The 18,163-nt window shown below is 38.9% G+C and overlaps 1 protein-coding gene and 1 long non-coding RNA gene across 2 annotated transcripts; one reads left to right on the forward strand and one right to left on the reverse strand.

The window, feature by feature from the left end:
- Window positions 1-602: 602 nt before the first annotated feature.
- On the forward strand, window positions 603-16,876 carry slc2a9l1 (solute carrier family 2 member 9, like 1). The gene is made up of 12 exons (XM_088086478.1): window positions 603-650; window positions 8,208-8,303; window positions 8,510-8,670; window positions 9,029-9,153; window positions 9,231-9,360; window positions 11,957-12,105; window positions 12,361-12,548; window positions 12,666-12,776; window positions 13,300-13,401; window positions 14,917-14,992; window positions 15,092-15,219; window positions 15,522-16,876. The coding sequence occupies exons 1-12, from the start codon at window positions 627-629 to the stop codon at window positions 15,705-15,707; spliced, it is 1,476 nt and encodes a 491-aa protein (XP_087942604.1). The 5' UTR covers window positions 603-626; the 3' UTR covers window positions 15,708-16,876.
- Window positions 8,337-17,149, reverse strand: LOC148190174 (uncharacterized). The gene is made up of 4 exons (XR_015778406.1): window positions 16,885-17,149; window positions 15,066-15,213; window positions 12,356-12,543; window positions 8,337-9,083 (listed from the first exon to the last, which is right to left on the reverse strand). It is a non-coding gene; the product is annotated as an uncharacterized LOC148190174 (long non-coding RNA).
- Between the last annotated feature and the right edge of the window lie 1,014 nt (window positions 17,150-18,163).

Here is an 18,163-nt window from a genome sequence, read left to right on the forward strand (position 1 = left end):
TTGACATGTCATAAAATAGCTGAAAAGACATATTATAGCTTGTAGAGACACCTCATTGTATAGCATGTTATTTCAATCAGAGTTAACATGGATCCTTTTTTATTAGTTGCTTTGTCATTGTTAGTGACTGATTAAATACCTGTGGGTGTGAGTAGGCTGGGGTGTGGCATTACCTTTTTTGGCTTCTTAAGTGGGGCATGACAGAAAGGTTTGAGAGTCACTGCACTGCAAACCCAGAAATTCTGATGGAAAAATCTATGCAATCCTTCAGTTAAGTCATATAATTATGTATGTAAATTTTTAATTGATTTCAGTATTTGTCAGACCGAGTTTACATGGCTTGCACACCTGCATTAACTCAATACAGTAAATTATTTTATATAACCAAGCTTGCTTTGGTTACAGACTATTACTTTAAAAGTATATTTCCAAATGATCACATCAGTTGTCCTGCAGGATAGCATCTGTCCACGCCACGGGGCAGAAGAATGACTCAAGTCTCTGTCAGGGTGAGAGCTGGTTACTTAATTTCTTGTCAGAATGTCTAAAAAGTTAATAATAACCAACCTTGAAATACTTAACAGACCATATGCAGTCTGAACAAGGTCCATGCCAGTAAAGACAGAATGAGGACCCTGTTACAACAGCTGGTAGGCTTTTACTGAAATCTATTGAATCATAAATACCATATTATACATGTATATATGTGTGTATGTCTATGTATAAATGTTCACAGAAAAGTAGAAATGCTGATGTAAGAAATAATTAGGTAGTATATCTGTGTCATCTTTTATGATTGTTGCTATTTTTTCCTGTATAAACCAAACATTTTATAGCTTGAACATCCCTTTATAAATGGGGAAAATTGAAGACAGACATTAATTTTTAAGTTTTTCTGAGCTCAGTGGCTCATCCAAACCAGTATATGCTGAGTCATTGCTCTTTGTCATTTTCTGAATTATTCTTTAAACTCGCCATTCCATACAAAAAATAATAATAAAAAATTAAAAAGGCATTCAGCACATTTACAGTTGATTTTTTTAATGAAAAAAGTTTTTTTTAGCAAGATATAATCATGGGGTAAAAAAAAATGTCCTAATCAGTGAACACAGTATCCTCCATCGTTCTCATTTATCATAGATTTACACACTGAGTATTCCTTATTTTAAATGACTCATTTAGTGTATTCCCTACACTTTTAATATTGTTTTTTTTCCACATAAGACCAAAACAGACTTATTTTCTGACATGCTCATATATCAGAGGTTGGGTAGCTAAGCCTTTATAGATGATGGATGCCATGATGGATGCCAAGATTTTTTTTTTTTTTTTTTTAAATCTCTGTTGATGCTTCGGAGTGGAACAAACTGATCCTTGCAATAAAGAAGGTGCAGAACCTATACACCTTAAAAAATGCCCAAACAGAGGCTACTAAATAGCGTCATCAAATAAGAATATTTCATCTCGTGTCATCCAGTCATTTTATACATTGAAATCAGATTTCTTAAAAATATAATGTCCATGTTTACAGTGGGGTTTTTTTTTTTGTTGTTGTTTGCACTGAAAAAATGACACATTGGATTTACTTACTTCAGTAATGGACAGTGGTTTGCACATAGAGCATTTCCAATAGAGCTGTGTTGAATTAACACAAATTATCCATCTTAAATCAACACAAGTAATTAACCATCTGCCTTATGACAACTTTTTTTCAATCAAAATCCATAATTAATGATTAATGTAGTGCAAAACAAGTTCTAACTGACTTCCTTTCATCTTATCATGTTACTAGACTTAAATGTCTCTCTTTGAGAGAGTCATTAGAACTAGTCATTAAAAATACTGCAATTTAGGCACGGGTTAAGTTAAGTTAAAACAACACATTCTCAAATCTTCACATACTGCCACTTTGCTGTGGACTTCCGGGTCTACATATTATGCTTCAGGTATTTGTCTACATCTGCTCTTTACGTTCTCGGATGCCACTAAACTGTGATGTCACGTGGTTATGTGTAGGCAACAACAGCACATGGCAACCAATGCCGGTGTAACAGCCCAATATAGACCCCCTGGTCAGACTACACTATGTAAAGTGGGCTAGCCTGTTTTATACCCCGGGTATATTCTGGGCAAGTCAAGTTTATACCTCTTGGTATTTTTTAGGCTAGGCTATTTCATACCCCCGTAGGCCAGATTATAGCCCCCACGCTCAGACACAGGGGTTAGAGTAGGCCTGGGTATATTCTGGGCTCATCCGGTGTATACCCTGGGGTATTATTTAGGCTAGACTACACAAAATAATCAAGGATATAGTATTCAGTTTTGATTTTATTTCATGTAACCTTAGAAACTGACGACTTTAAACTGTAATAACATTGTTCTAAAATTGTCTGTGACCAAAACCATCTTCTGAGCACAAAGAACTTTGAACTAAACCGATAATAACCAAATAACCAAAATAATGAAGAGGAGTGACATAAAGAGAAGGTGATACAAAGATATACACATAGATACACAACTACATACATACATACATACATACATACATGGATACATGCATACATACATATAACATGTATAATGAGATGAAGCGGATGTGTAATGTGTATTTGATGTTTTTATGTGAGGGATTGGTATGTGTTTGATTCTGGAGAGGTTGTTTGTGGGATATGTGGCAGAGAGAGGGGAAAAGGAAAAAAAATTCAATAAACAATAAGAAAAATTGTGATACAATGTGCGAAGACGTGGGGATGAGGAGCAAGATGCGACTGGTGCAGTGGGGAGGCAAAACCCAAAACCCCCGCAGCACCATGACTGAATGCCTCAGCGAGACATATCCAGGAGGGAGGGGCTGCAAAGGGCACCCCACAAACTCTCTTTTTTCTCCCCTTCTTAAATACAAGTTGTGTTTTTTTGTTTTGTGCTTTGGGATTACTTTAGTTCACATTTTTAATTTAGGAGAGAACTTAACTCCGCATTTAAGCCACTCCCAGGCCCCGAGGAGGGTGCTGGCACTGCAGGTGCTTGTCCTGCTTTGGACCTCCAGACCATTTAGGAGGGAGTCTGTCCAGTTCGGAGCAATTATTTCCTTTGACTGTATTCATATTTCAGATTTTTAAATTTTGTTCCTTTTCTTTTTTGTGAGAGAAGGCGGTAGCCCCTCAACCCCCCACCCGAGCCCTGGTCACACAGCCCCCCCAATCTTTAACAACTCAAATACATCATTCAAGTTAGACAAAAACCAAAATGAAAGCAACAATTAAAGCAAAACAGTTGAAATGAAACATTTACAAGTTTATGTATGTGTTATAATGTATAGTGTTGTGTGTGGGGGAATGTGAGCAGCTTTAGCACAGTCCTATAAGTGACAAGAATGGGGACCATCTTTCATTAAAAACTAACTGAGATTTTGTTTTTATTGTGAGCAGTGATTTTTTCCATAGATATGTATTCTGAAAGAAAGTTTGTCCAGTGGTTAATATGTATTGAATTTTTTGATTTCCAGTTTTAAAAAAATTGTTTTTCTTGGCAACAATTAGAGAAAGGAGCAAGCTGTTCTTATATTTGTTTGGTAAGTTAGTTTGTGAAGTGTCTCCAAGCAGACAAAGCTGTGGTGATGGAGGGACTCCGCGGTCCAGAAACACTGAACCGGCTGGCAAGTCCAAAGTGCGTGGAGGTAATCATCTGTTGTGCCTGTTGCACATTGTGAGCAGCTGTCTGTGCTGGCTAGTCCCATTTTGTACATTTTGTATTGTGTACTCTGTATTCTGTGAACGATTCTGTACTGGCAAAGCTGTATTATTTGATGTCATGCCAAAAGTATTTTATTTATTTATATCGAGAAGTCGTTTGAGGGACAGATGTTAAGATCAGTGTTCCAGCTGTGTTGGGACTGTTAATGAAGTGTCTGCAGTTAAAAAGAATCTATAAAGTTTTGAAGTTAGTTTACTTAGATCTGTCAAATGAATGACATAGTTAACATTTTTTGGAGGTTCAAGTGGGTTATGAGATATGTTGATTTGTTATGGATTATGGATTTTAGTCGTAGTTATTCAAGAAACTGCCGTTTTGTTTTTCCATGTTTCTGTATGAGATCTTTAAAGTCTATGAACAGATTGCTGTGGAAGAGATGGTGAAGGTGTGCGAGCACTTTTTGTTCACATGTGCGATAGTGAAGTTGAGTTTGAGGTCAGGGTTGTGCCAATTGGGGTGTGTTTACAGGGTGTTGGAGAGCAATTAAACATCTTCATGACCTTCCACCGTGCTGTCAGAGTTGTGGAGATGGCGGTACTTTTAAAGCATGGGTGTTGTTTGATAGATATGTTGAGGAAGGGCAGATCTGACAGAGAGATGTTTTTGTAGTATAGTTGTTCTATGTCCATCCAAGGTGCATTTTGGGTTGTTATGTAGATCCATTTAGTAAGATATTGTATTTGGTTTGATAGATAATAGAAGAGAAAGTTTGGGGCATCTAGACTGCCTTGCTTTTTTTGTAAGTGGACAGTTTGATTCTTGCTTTCTTGTTCTTCCAGTAGAAATGTGTGGTGATGGAGTCGGTAGATTTAAACCATTTGTCAGCTGGTGGGATAGGCAGCATAGAGAAGAAGTAATTGATGTGAGGAAATATTTTCATTTTTACAGTTGCTATTCATCCTAAAAGTGAGAGCGGTAAGTTCATCCAGCAGCGGAGGTCATTTTCTACTGTTTTTAACAATGGCATGTAGTTAGGATGAAATAGAGAGGATCTGATGTTTAAGGCAAGGGATACCGGTGCATGGTCACTTATAATGATTGGATGTATGATGGTTTCAGACACCTGGGGTAGAAGTGTATTGCTAATCAAGATGCAATCTAATCAAGAAAATGATTGATGTAATGGAGAAAAATAAGAATATTCTCTTGATAATTGGTTTCTCATTCTCCAACTGTTGCCCAGACCGAAATTTTTCATGTATTGCTTTAGTAATTATGCAAAGCGCAGCTTTCTTAAGTTGCCAGCTGTGCTTGATCTATTAATTTGGGGATTTAAAACTGTATTAAAGTCTCCACTGATTATGATATCTGTGGGTTCTTGTAGGGTGGAGAAAAATGTGTCAAAGAAGGCTGGGTTGTCTTCGTTGGGGCCGTACATGTTGGCAATTGTGAATTTTCTGTCATAAATGGATGCAGTGATTATGACATACCTTCCTTCAGAGTCAGCTGTTATGGAGTGCTGTATTAGGGGGATTCTTCTGTTTATCAAAATAGAGACACCTTTTTGTCTACTGTTATAAGTTGAAGAGAATACTTGATTAAATTGCAGAGATTGAGGTTATGTGATTGTAATTGTGATAAATTAGTTTCTTGGTGTAAACATATGTCTGCTTGTAGTTTGGTGAGATGGTTGAACATTTTTGTCCTTTTAGTGTCAGTGCGAATGCCGCGCACATTCCTTGTAATTATGTTGAGTGTTTGTGTTATGTTAGTGTGAGTGAGCCTTTTTTAATAGTTTTATCTCTGTCTGTAGTTGATTTGTGTGTGTATTTGTGTGTGTGTGTGTGTGTGTGTGTGTGTGTGTGTGTGTGTGTGTGTGTGTGTGTGTATGTTTTGGACTGTGGAACACTTTTTTGTTTTCGTCAAGCGAATACCATACACTGATACATAACTGCAAAGAAATACTATGACAGTGAGATTGCATAATGACGAAAGACGACAGAGTGAAAAAAAGAAATAGAGAAGAAAAAAACACGAAGAGAGAGTCATGGGAGGGCGGGGGTGGGGGGTAAGGAACGGGGTAGGATAGATGGGACAGATGTGTAGTTGGAGTGTGTGTGTGCAAATCTGTAAGCGGTGCGACAGTCAGATTGTGTGTACTCATGTGCACATGGGCGAGGGATGAGAGGAGGAGACGAGAGGAAAAGTGTCCAGTTCTTGTAGATGAAGTTTAATGTAACTTCTTTTACACTCTGGGCTGCTCTTTCTGTTTACATCTGGAGACAGAGCGCCACCATGTTCAATCTCACCTTGGTCCAGCACTCACTCCGCCATCCAGGGATGTTAACCAATAGAGTGGTGAAATAATGAGTCCTAAAACGTGGAAGTCCGTTAGCCTTTATGCTCTTCCGGTTCCCTTGTCTTAAAGTCTATGGGTTTTTTGAATGGGTTTTCAGTAAAATGCCTTGAATAAGGTATGTGGTTAACACAGGCTAAAGATATTTAGACGTTTTATTCTGCAATATAAAACACATCCGCTTAAACCCAATTTTTGAACTTTTAAGGTTTTACACGTCTTAAAAAAGGTAGTTGCTAACAAGTGGCTAAACTGGACTGCAGTGTTTGTTTTTGCCCGGACACAGAAACTCATTCAACCCACTTGTCTGCTTTCACAGCTTTTATAGAGTCGCGCTCTAACTTGTAGATTTATCTGTTTATAATATTTTTTGATTGTATTTTAACAGGTTTTTACAGTGTTTGTAGTTGTGGTGTATAAGTCCTGCGACCATGATGTAGTTTGTGCATAGCCTAACAATAGCTTTTAGCTTCTGGCGATTTCATTTAGGCTTCAAAACACACAAAACAGGTGTTCATCTGTGAAGATTATCATGCTGAACAATACTTGAAAGTCTCATAAACTTGTTTGTCACAGAGTTTATTTTTGGTGATAATCTAAAATCCCATTCAAAAATCCAGTGAGGTCTTTTGACAAGAGAGCCAATGAGATGCTAACTTCATGGTTAACATCATACCCTCACCACTCTATAGCAATGCATGTCGATTAGATTTGTGTCTGACCCTAGCCCGACTTGCTCTGACGTTAAGTGATGTGACAAGTGCTGTCCAGTCGACTGCCAGCAGATAATAACACAGCAACTGATCACTTTTGGTCGAGTCCTAAACTGACACTATCCAGCGGCTTTTCATATGGATGTGAAAGGTGGCTTTTGGCATCATAATCTTACATCAAAAGCACTGCTGAAGCAGTGGTATTTTCCGAGTTTGTAATAGTAACAGGCTGGATGATACGCGCACATTGCTAACAACACAGTAACATTCTGTGATACTGATCCTGGAGACTGCATCAAGCTTTATGACAACTTCCTTTAGTGATGTAAAAGTGCACTTGAGTTTAAGAGGGTAGCTTACCTTCTTTGCTCTTGAGGACAGTTTCGATGTCCTCTGGTTCATAAACTGGCATCCTGGTCATCACATGTAATCCCTCAAAAAAAAAACAAAAAAAAAACAGTTTGAGATCAAATAAAATCTCCACGTGCACTATAAATAATAAAATAACTGTTTTCATGAATCCGTAAAACAAGCAACAGGGTCTAAGTAAAACTTTGCACAAAGATAACTTGAAACATACAGGCAATATCCCTTCACAACCCAACTACTTGAGATATGGAGTACAAAATCCATAGACCTCGTTCCAAAGTTCAAATGAAAAGAAAACAACGCTTCATTTAGAAAAGAAAAAAATCAATTGGAAAATCGTGTTCGTATCTTACAATATAGTTTTTAGGTACCATATCCCCTTTTTGCCAGTGTTTACTTGCTGAATCATGCTGAATGGACTATTTTATTTAACTCAAACTCCTGATACCTCATATTATATTGAGCTGAACTTCGGAATGTATTTTGGCTTGGAGAGAGGACTTTAAAATGTGTCTATTTTTACTTTTACTTTTACAGAAAGTGTGAAAAGTTTATAAAAACCAACCTGACTTCTCAAGTTGGCAACATGCAGTCCGGACAAGCTAGTAAAGATAACCCACAGATTTGTGTTAAATTAACACAAACAATGTATGTTCAATTGACACAAGTACTCTGTGTTGATACAATGTCACTGAAATTTGATTCAATAAAGTAATTTAAACACTGTAATAATTCTACTCAACACAATTTGATCACTGGATTTCAACAAAATCATTTCCTTTTATTCCAACATTATTTGGTCACTTACCTAACAAAATATGTTATTTTAATATTCCTATATCAACAACATGTTTGATACTTTAAAATTACTTCATCTTATAGTGTGGTATTTTGACTGTACTGAAGTAAAGTATTGGAATACTTCTTCCAACATTGCCTTTTGTATATCTCAAAAAAATTTTGATCTAGAGGTAACACAAAAATAAGACAGTACACTTACACAAATCAAGGAGGTTAAAATGACTGATATTAGACATATATTTGTCTAATCACTGTTGATTCACTCTGCTTTGTAGACCCGTGGTAATGCTCTATTCCTGATCATTATTTTGGGAATGGGAGGATCCTTTCAAAATGGCTACCACATAACTGGGATGAGTTCTCCCTCACCGGTGAGACTGGAAGCATTTCTTTTCATCATAATGTGTGTTACCTAAACCCCCTTCTCTCTCCTCAAATTTTTACACCCAATGTTCACCTGCAGTTACTGCTGGCTGCTGATAATGTGTTTAAATGCAAAAAATAAAAAAAAAACATTTTTTCCAATTTCTCATTTACTTTAAGCTTCAAAATGTCTTTCAAAACATCCACTTTGCAGTTCATCCAGCGCTTCATCAACAGCAGTTGGTATGACAGATATGAAGAGCCTCCCTCTCAACAGTTGATCACAATGATCTGGTCCCTTATTGTTTCCTTGTATACTGTTGGGGGACTCTTTGGAAGTGTCAGTGTCCAGATGGTTTCCAACAAGCTGGGAAGGTGAGTATGGGAGACTTAATGCGGCATTCAGTTCTGTTTAGGTTTAGATTTAGTTTATTTCTAAAGGGACAGTGCAAACTAATAAATACAGAAGGTATAAAAAGAATTGGAGAATAAGCTAGGAGGCTATTTTTCATCTGTAGTCCCTTGCCCGAGGTGTTACACAAAGCTGTCAAAAGACAACAAAGCAAAATAACAAAGAAAAAGGGCCATACAGTTTAAAAAGACTTCTTCATAACAGCAAGAGGATAAAACAAACAAACAAACAAACCAAAATGTAATTTAAAGACTGGAAAGAATACAGACATTTTAAAAGCACCGTCACCCTGAGATTTGAAGTGCTGTGTTCTTCCTTCAGAAAAAAGTCGATGATGTGCAGCAGCTTTGTGTCCGTTGTTGCAGCGGTGATCATGCTGACAAGTAAAGGTGCGAGATCATATGAAATGATTATTGTGGCAAGGATCCTGTTTGGCTTCTCCGCAGGTAAGCAACCACAATATATTCTACACAATGCAACATGTTTTTTACCTGACTGATTAACATTCTCTTGTGTCCTGCAGGTTTGGGAGCCAACATCCAATTAGCATACTTGGGAGAAATTTCACCCAAAAAGATAAGAGGGATAGTGTCTCAGACCACAGTGATCGCCATGTCACTTGGCAAACTGTCTGGACAGCTTTTTGGACTAAGGTATGCACTTGTTGTCTATACATATGAAGACAACAGTTATTTTGATTGTTTGTTTTTTTACGATAAGAAAGCTCAATGTATATTTAATGTACAATATTTCATGAGATGGAGAATCCTATTCTATTCCTATTCTCCTATTTATTTTACAACCCAATCACCAGAAAAAAGGTTGGCATTGTACGTTTCTGCAAACCACATGCACGTTATCATACAGTAGATAGGTTGAAACTTTGGTTAATACGTGGTCAGGTGTAAGCAAAAAAACATGATTAGCAAAATATCATGTTTTTGCTATATATACTTGGTTTGAAGAAAAAGCGGCGACGTGTCTGTAAGAAACATAAGTTACGACTATGGATCTATGAGACCAACTGATGACCATAACCAGTCTTCACTTTCACAGTAAGACAGCAATGGAATCAGCCTTCCACCCTAAACACTTACTTTACAAAACAAGACATGCAACCCACTGACTCTCTTGGCTGAGCACAAAGCCAAGAGGAGCACTGTCTTATGAGGATCTATGGTGTGCTTGCTCAGTAGGCTTTTAATGGGGTTGAGTCAAGGATCTTAATAGCAACGGGAGATCCCATGATACAGCTTTTCACACTTTGCCTGGCCTCAGTTGATTTAGGTCCACCAAAGGATGTCTTCCAACTGACACTGCCTCTGTTGCTTCATGGAAAAACAAAATGGCAATCACATACACTTAAACAGTGCTCAGTGTTCTTCCTGAGTCCAGCAATTACAGAGGGAAGCACAAAACCATGTTGATTGGGCATGTGGCTGGGTCTAGATGCCTACTTTGACTACATCCAGAAAACAAACCTCTCTTTCTGGCTGGAGCTAGCCCATGTGGACAGAACTCAAGCATTACTTATGGTCTACATGACAGCCACATCTAACTCCCAGGAGAAGGGCTGTGAAGCAGCCCATGCCCACGCCTGCAAGGTTGCTGGTTTGGGGTGCCAGATTTGACCAACTGTGTGGAAGAGGATATCTGCCCTGGCCAGCAGGGGGCATGGCTGGCCATGGATCAGCAGTGCTGATCTTCCCTGGCCACCAGGAAGCTCTTAACAGGACACTGTAATGACTCATGGCTATCCTGTGGAGTACATGGGGAATCAGGGGCAGTGAAGGAAAAGCATACAACAAGCCTTTTGGCCACTCTTGAGACAGACTATCTGTGGGAGCCCCTGAGCCATCAGGGAAAACCAGCTCTTACAATGACCATAGCAGAGCTACAAATTCTGGGTGTAGCCTCCAATTGCCAGGAAGGGGCCCTGTCCTTGACAGGGCAACTGCTGCCTGGCTCTCCATTCCTGCTCTGAGGAATGGCAGATGAGCAAGGGCCCACAGGTAAAGGCTTCTGCCTACCTTGGGACAGCAAAGGGATCTGTGATCTCCAGAGGGCTGCCCTATGTTAAGAGGGACATGCTCTCCATGGACGCACAACTCTGAGTGAGTAATTATAATCTTGAGGATAGGTACAAGTACGGCATCATTTAAGGTAAAGACCGTGGTGACGGTCCTAGTAGGTCAAACGCTTTTCATACCACTTTTCTGGCAGGAAAAGTAGCAATGTCTCAGTTATAAATAACCACTTTTCAAGCCTAAAAAGTCAACACATTCTCATCTCAAGTTGTAGATTATCACTGCTTTCTCACAGGGCCTACACATCAAAATAGTTTGTTGTGCTGGACAGACGGACAGAACCAGTCCCAGGGTTTTATACACCGGCGGACGGCCAAAACATGTCACTTGAGAACGTGGCCACATGGAATGTGTCGCATACACATGAAATGCAGCAGGACAGCCTCAGGTTGAAATGCTGCCTGTAAAGATGCAATATGAAGCGCGCAAGGGTGCCTATAGGGCAGGCGGGAGGGGATGGTAGATGGTTCCCACAAGCAATGGACTTTCATATCGGACTCTGGTGCTCGCTTCCCGCCTGGATGTGATGTTTTTATTTAACACCCCATGTGCCTCCTTCCCCCAATCCTAGTCCTGATCTGTGTCATTGTTGCCTTATCCTAACCATCCATGCTAGCATGTGCTTGTGTCGACGTTCTGGTGTTGGCTGCCATGTGCTTGTGTCGTCTAAACACAACCACGCGCCGCGTCATCCCATCATGTGCATTTGTTGACATCACAGTGGTGGCATCCCAGAACGTAAACAGCAGATGCTGAAGTATACAGAGAGTGTAATGTGTAGACAAGGAAGTCCACTGCAAAGTGGAAAGAGTTGAGATGAGAATGTGTTGAATTTACACTTGTTACAGGCATTGTGTCTTTAAAATAACCTCAGTGTTTCTAGACCTCACTCTAGAAACAGTGCAGTACAGTCCAGTATGAAACACGCAAATGTAACATATTTTTTGGTTTGCAGAAAAGTACAATGCCAACATTTTCTTCCTGTGAATGTTTTTTTTATGAATAGGAGATTTAGAGAGAGATGCAAGTTAGAGAGGGATTTTCAAGCTTTAAGAATTGTGCAAAAGGAGCTTCAACACATAGGGTAGTGTAAATAAAAATGCAATTTCCTACAGTAAAGCAAACAAAGCCGGAACACAACTGTTGCCTTTGTTTTTTGCAGTGAGATCCTTGGTCGCGAGGAGCTGTGGAACATTGTCCTCATTGTCCCGACAGTTTTCTCAATAGTTAATATTATAGCAATTCCCTTTTTCCCTGATGCTCCCAGATTCTTATTCATTGAGAAAGGTGATGATAAGGCTTGCAAAAAAGGTTGGTATATTTACCCATATTCATTCAGTACATGACCAGTTCAGTTATATTGTATCAGATATATGACAATGTAGGTTATGGTTTATCAACACATTTTGGATTAAATGTCAGACTGTTTTCATCTGAAAGACATTCCTATTTCATATCACACTGTATAAAAAGTGCCTTTTCAAACATATAACACATGTATATTCATTTTATGTATTAAATGTGAGCATATTTCTGTGTCTGTGTCTCTGGTCTTTCTCACCCAAGCTCTCCAAAGTCTGTGGGGCCCAGGTGATTACAAACAGGAGATGGACGAGATGTTGGAAGAGCAGGTGGCCATTGAGGCAGCCCCACCAAAAAGTGCTCTGCAGCTGCTGAGGGACAGGACTGTGCGATGGCAGCTTTTCACTATCTCCTTCATCTTCGCATGCAGCCAGCTGTCGGGCTCATCTGTGGTTAGAATAGAACATATTTTGGGCATCAGCTGAATACAGTTCCTCCAAATGCCAAATTTCTTGCATTATAGCAACAAGAAGTCTCTAGTAGTAAGTCATTGTTTATCTACTTTCCAGATCAGTACCTTCTCATTTGACATCTTCCTGCAAGCAGGTGTACCGGTAGACAAGATCCGCTATGTTACTCTTGGTCTTGGAGTAACTGAAATCCTGACGTGCATCTGCTGTGTGAGTATATCCCTCAGTCTTTACCTGAACTTCTGATTTCCACATCTTTATTCCATCTTTTTTTTTATTATTTCTTACACTCCCTTTATTTTGCTTTTTAGTCTACTTTACTTCCTGTTAATTTTGAAACTATGGGAAACGTTTTGGTTGAAGCTCAGTCTGTGTTACCAGTGGTTGAATGACTACCACAGTTTCCTTTGTGGTAAAAATGACAAAGTAGCAGTTGGTTATAGCCATGTGGATAATGCATCCAAGCCTAAAAGATCATTCAGGCAGTTCACTCGAGTTCCCTGCTACACTCACATGGCACTCTCACTGTAAGATGCTGTTTATCCTACACACAGTGGCTTACTCAAAGGGCCACAGGTATTATTCAACCTGGGTTGGGTTTACAAACAATTCTTCTCTCCCCCAAAATATTGTTGCTGTTGTGTATCTTTTGAGAGAGTGGCATTTTGCCCAGGATGAAAACTATTAGCTTGTTTATTCATCTATTATTTATTTGTACCTTTCCCTCTCCCAGGGGCTGCTGATTGAGCACACAGGGAGGAAGCCGTTACTCTGTGGGGGGTTTGCTGTCATGTCGTCCTGCATGGTGTTGATTACTGTCATGCTCAATTTGAAGGTAAACGTATTACCTTTGAATACACACAGAATACACAACACATATGAAGCCATGTGAGTTGACATGTAATCTACTTTAAAGGGTAATTTAACCCATTGATTTAACCTTTATTTTTTCATGAAAAAGCATTGACGGGCAACACTCATTTGCAATAATCATTGAGTCAATTACAAAGGAAAACATCAACAAAAACATAAACAAGCAGAGGAAAGGCAATATCATTTTAAGTATGATAGACAGATGTTAAAATTTTCCGATAAGGCAAAGGAATTTAACAAATAAATGAGTATGATAAAGATTTGAAATAAAATAGTTACATAAAAAGCCCTAAAATTTTGCAATTAGGATTGATAATTTTATAAATAAATTAAAACAACTGAAATGTAAAGTAAAATAAAGTAAAAGTGAATTGTTGTTTTATTAGCATTTAGTATGTAAGTCTTAGGCCTTTAAGAGCATCCTCCAGAATGTTGAACGGATGCTACAAGTGCCTGATTGCTAGATTTACAGAATCAGTGACATATAACAGCACTGTGTCATCCACATACAGATGGACTTAACAGTTTGCCACAAAAGGAAATTATATCATTGATATAAATAGTTAAAAGGACTAGCCTCTAAAACTGAAGCCTGTGGAACACTTTTGTCACTGATTAAATCTCAGAACGAGCTCTGTATGCGATGTAGTTTCCCAGTTTAAAAGACTGTTGTCTCTCTGATAGGTAGTTTCTGAACCAATGACATGCTTTAATATCAAACCCACTAGTATGCAGCCACTGCAAGAGCAGGCAATGGTCTACAATATCAAATGCTGGGACAGGTCAACAAAAAGTGCCACACAGTGCTTTTCTAGTTATTTAGAGTTCTTTTATGAGATAATTCTGGCTATGACCCTGAGAAAAATTGGTCCAAATTGTCCTTTCCAGTACACCTCCTTGAATCAAATTATTAAATGACAACTCTTAGTATTGTCAAAGCCATAGTCAAGACAAGCAGAATTTACAGATTCTGAGTTATCCAGATTTCCAGAGGTGGGCAGAAGTGTGTTTGTGGTACCTACAGCATTTAAAAAAGTACATTAAATAAATTCAACAGCAAAGTGTCTTCTCTGCATCAATGCCTAGTATCTACATAATTATGCTGGACCGCCCAGACTTATCTGTGTGTTTACTGAAACTACTGTCTTCCAAAGAATGGTCCCTACGAATACTCAAATTCATTTCTATTTTATCCAGGTGAAGGCAGAGATCTCAGAATCAGATACCTCAAAATTTCTGCAGGCAAAACTATCTGCATAACTGTAGCCCTCAAAGGGCAAGTATGAAACATTTTTTACACAAAAGAGAAAATACACTGCAAAATGAAAACCTTTCCTTTTCTGGCAAGTAAAATCTATGAAATATGAGCTGTGAAAATGGGTTTTATTAAAATAAATTAATTTATTTTTTCAAAAAAAGCTATGCTGCTCTCTTTGCATAGCACAATATTCACATAATGAAAACTGTCTTCATGCAGGATTCCAGCTATTGGGTCCCATACATCACTTGTGGTTTGATCATCCTCTTCACCATCTTCTTTGCTGGAGGGCCTGGTTTGTGTCTTACAGCACTTTGGTTCAGATAAAAATAAAAAGGTTTTCATGGACTGACAATTAAGTGAATCACCTGTGTTGTTCTTCTGGTTCGCCCAGCGGGAGTTGCAGCTTCTCTCCTCACGGAGACCTTCATCCAGTCTGATCGGATGGCGTCCTTTGTCCTCATGGGGTTCCAACGCTGGTTCTGTCTTGGTGTAGTGGGCCTGGTCTTTCCATTCCTTGTTGTGAGTACATCAAAAAAGCAAGACTTAAGCTTAAACTGTAAATGTTGCTTTGAAGTTAAAGCATGATTTATTATTATTTGAATTATTTGTTGTTATACAATATATTTTGTGGCCATACTTTTAATTGATTGGAATTAAGGTCACTATCAGAATGAGCAGCTTTCAGGGTGTAGTAGGTCTTAAAATATCATTTAAGATGTGTCATTTTGTAATGAAAGACAAAACCCATCTCACCACTTGAAATGAAACATAAAAACACAAAGCTCATTCTGATGCTTTATACTTTGTTTCTTCTGTCCCAGAATGCCCTGGACTCTTACTGCTTTGTACTGTTTGCCTGTATGGGCCTGCTGGGTTTTCTTTACTCCTTCTTCATCGTGCCTGAGACTAAAGGAAAAAGCCTGCTGGAGATCTCCAAGGAGTATAGAGCTATCACCTTCTGTGGGAAATCCTTCTCAAAGGAAAACAAATTGGAGACCAAATTATGAGGCAGTTGTGTTTGTAACTGAAAGGAGAATGAATGACCTCATTTGAGCAAAAGGACTATATTTATGGCTTAAGCATTTACGAGTGCTTGATATTTTATGGTTGTCATGCTCAGGTGTGTCAAAATGGCTTGTTAGCGCACCCTAAAAAGAGTTTAACACAGTACCCCCCGTGGTTCATTTCAGATGTATGAAATTTGGAGACACATGTAACATCTTAAAAAAAGCTGCATGGGGCCATACCCTGAACCTGACAGTAGGTCAGCTATCTTTAATTTAATGAGCAATATTAGTGTATTTTTGACCATTTCCTGGCATTTTACTTTAACAAATTCCTCCCTTCAGTATTGGTCAGATCAACCTAAATTTAAGTAAATACAATCAGACAGACTTTAATGATGAAACGTTGTTCAAATTTTGAGCTTTCATGGAACAATGTGGTGGTGTGGTGGCCATTTTGCCTGTTTTGTAATAAGACATTTAGTTGTTGTAACTTAAACATACATTGTCCATTCTCTAGTAAATTTCTTGCTCTTGATCAGGGTCCTGGTCTGATCTACATGGCATTATTGAGTCATAGTAAGTATGTGGCCTGTTGGCAGCACGTCGATTTACAATAATTTTATATGTGTGGTTGACATGCAGCAACATAATGCATGTGTAGCATGTGTTGCTGAGTCTAGTGCCACATTGCGGACATAAGAACTACTACAAAATTTGCAATTGTCATACTCCTCCCACAAAATAACATCTAACTCGCATGTGCAATTTTTACCGATAGCAGTAACTGAAAGTGCAAGGACCCATTCATTGCTTCTTGTGGCTTGAGTTATGCCTTGTATTTTAATCAGTTGCATCAGTCAATCTTTCAGTGGGCCTACATTATACAGGAAAAAACAGCACAATGGAAGAGTTGCTGGAATCCATCATAGGTGCCTATTCTTAATTCTAACTTTTTCAGACAATTTTTAGGAGCAGATTGTTATTATTTACCCTACTGATGAAAACAACTGTTTTTATAATTTTTACTTTCTTGCGCACCTCAAGTGGAGTTAAAGTTAAGTTTTGTAATTTCACTCAATCTTACTGATATATTTGTAATTCCTCTTTACAAAAAGAGAGAAACCAGTTCTTGATCACTGCAGCTGTGCTGATGTGTAGGTAGGAAGGGTACCCACACCTGATAAAACTGCACCTGCAGCTGCAATACGTATGCCACTAAGAGGTCAGTAGTTTCCGTCCTGCAGCTCTCCGGCAATAAATCATCCACAGCTTTCTTCGGCCCCTTTGGGTTTTGCTGTCTGTTCTTTGACCACAAAAGGGAATGAAATTAATGGAAACTGCCCCACAACATTGTGAAAACACCTTTCTTTCCCCTTGTTTTTCTCTTGGGGCCAGCTGATTGAGCTGAAAGGGAGGTGGCTGTTATTTGGAGGCATTTTTGGCAACCTCACAGGCTCAGATGGTTTCTTTTACTCTTAAAACATATTCTTTCTTAAAGTGGGAATATGCAACTTATGTTGAACACTGGATACTGCAGCTAAAGGTGACAATTAGTCTGTAGAATAATGCTAATCCCTAAACTGTTGAGCATTTAGCTAAAATGCAGTAATAGTAGTGCAAGTGTAGTACAACCAGCAAGTCATCAAACTGACTTAGCAATGTCCACCACAGTAATATTTACCTAAAGTTAGCTAAAGTAAGCCACCATTAGATTGTAATGTGGTCATATCAGACCAAGTAAGGCTGAAGCACCCAAACCTTCGAGAGTATTAAATATTGCAACTGTACATGTTATTGCTCATGTGCATGCAGGGTGTAAGCGGGGTCCTCAATTACAGTTACAGGACTAATAGAGTGGAATAACTCAGGAGGGTTTTAACAGGAGGAACTTGTAGACTGATGGGCATGTTTAAATAAAAACCCAGTACACAGAAAGTGTGATGAAAAGCTACCATGTATTACTGAGAACAACAGAAACAACAAAAACACAAAACAAAAGCAATTGAGCTTAAAATATGAAAAGTGTGGCCATGTCTTTGAACCGGTCTACAAGAACAGTTACTTTCACACCTGTGATTAAACTCGCTTTTACTCCACTCCATACCTCACGTTCATCAGTTACATCAAGAAAATGCACATCATATCGCTTCAGATCAATTCCCTTCCAGCGCCAGAAATGGGCCATCCATGTCCAAAACACAACCAATGCACTGCACGTTTGACAGCACTGAATGGGAATAACGTTAGTAAACGGTCGACTATTTACCGACAGCAGTAGCACTGCGCTCTCGCTGCTCTCGAGTCCGCCTTCAGCATGCCAGCCCATCATCAAACCACGTATTATAGCATCTAACTAGTCTTCTCGAGTCTTCTGCATGGATGTATTATGGTCTGCTGGTTGCTACTGCCGGTCAAAGCCCTGTGGCTGCTCTGATTGGTCGCCCTAACCTCGCGAT

This window comes from Plectropomus leopardus, chromosome 2, assembly GCF_026936395.1.
Source record: "Plectropomus leopardus strain MGB_pleo_1.0 chromosome 2, ASM2693639v1, whole genome shotgun sequence".
Classification (NCBI taxonomy): Eukaryota; Metazoa; Chordata; class Actinopteri; order Perciformes; family Serranidae; genus Plectropomus; species Plectropomus leopardus.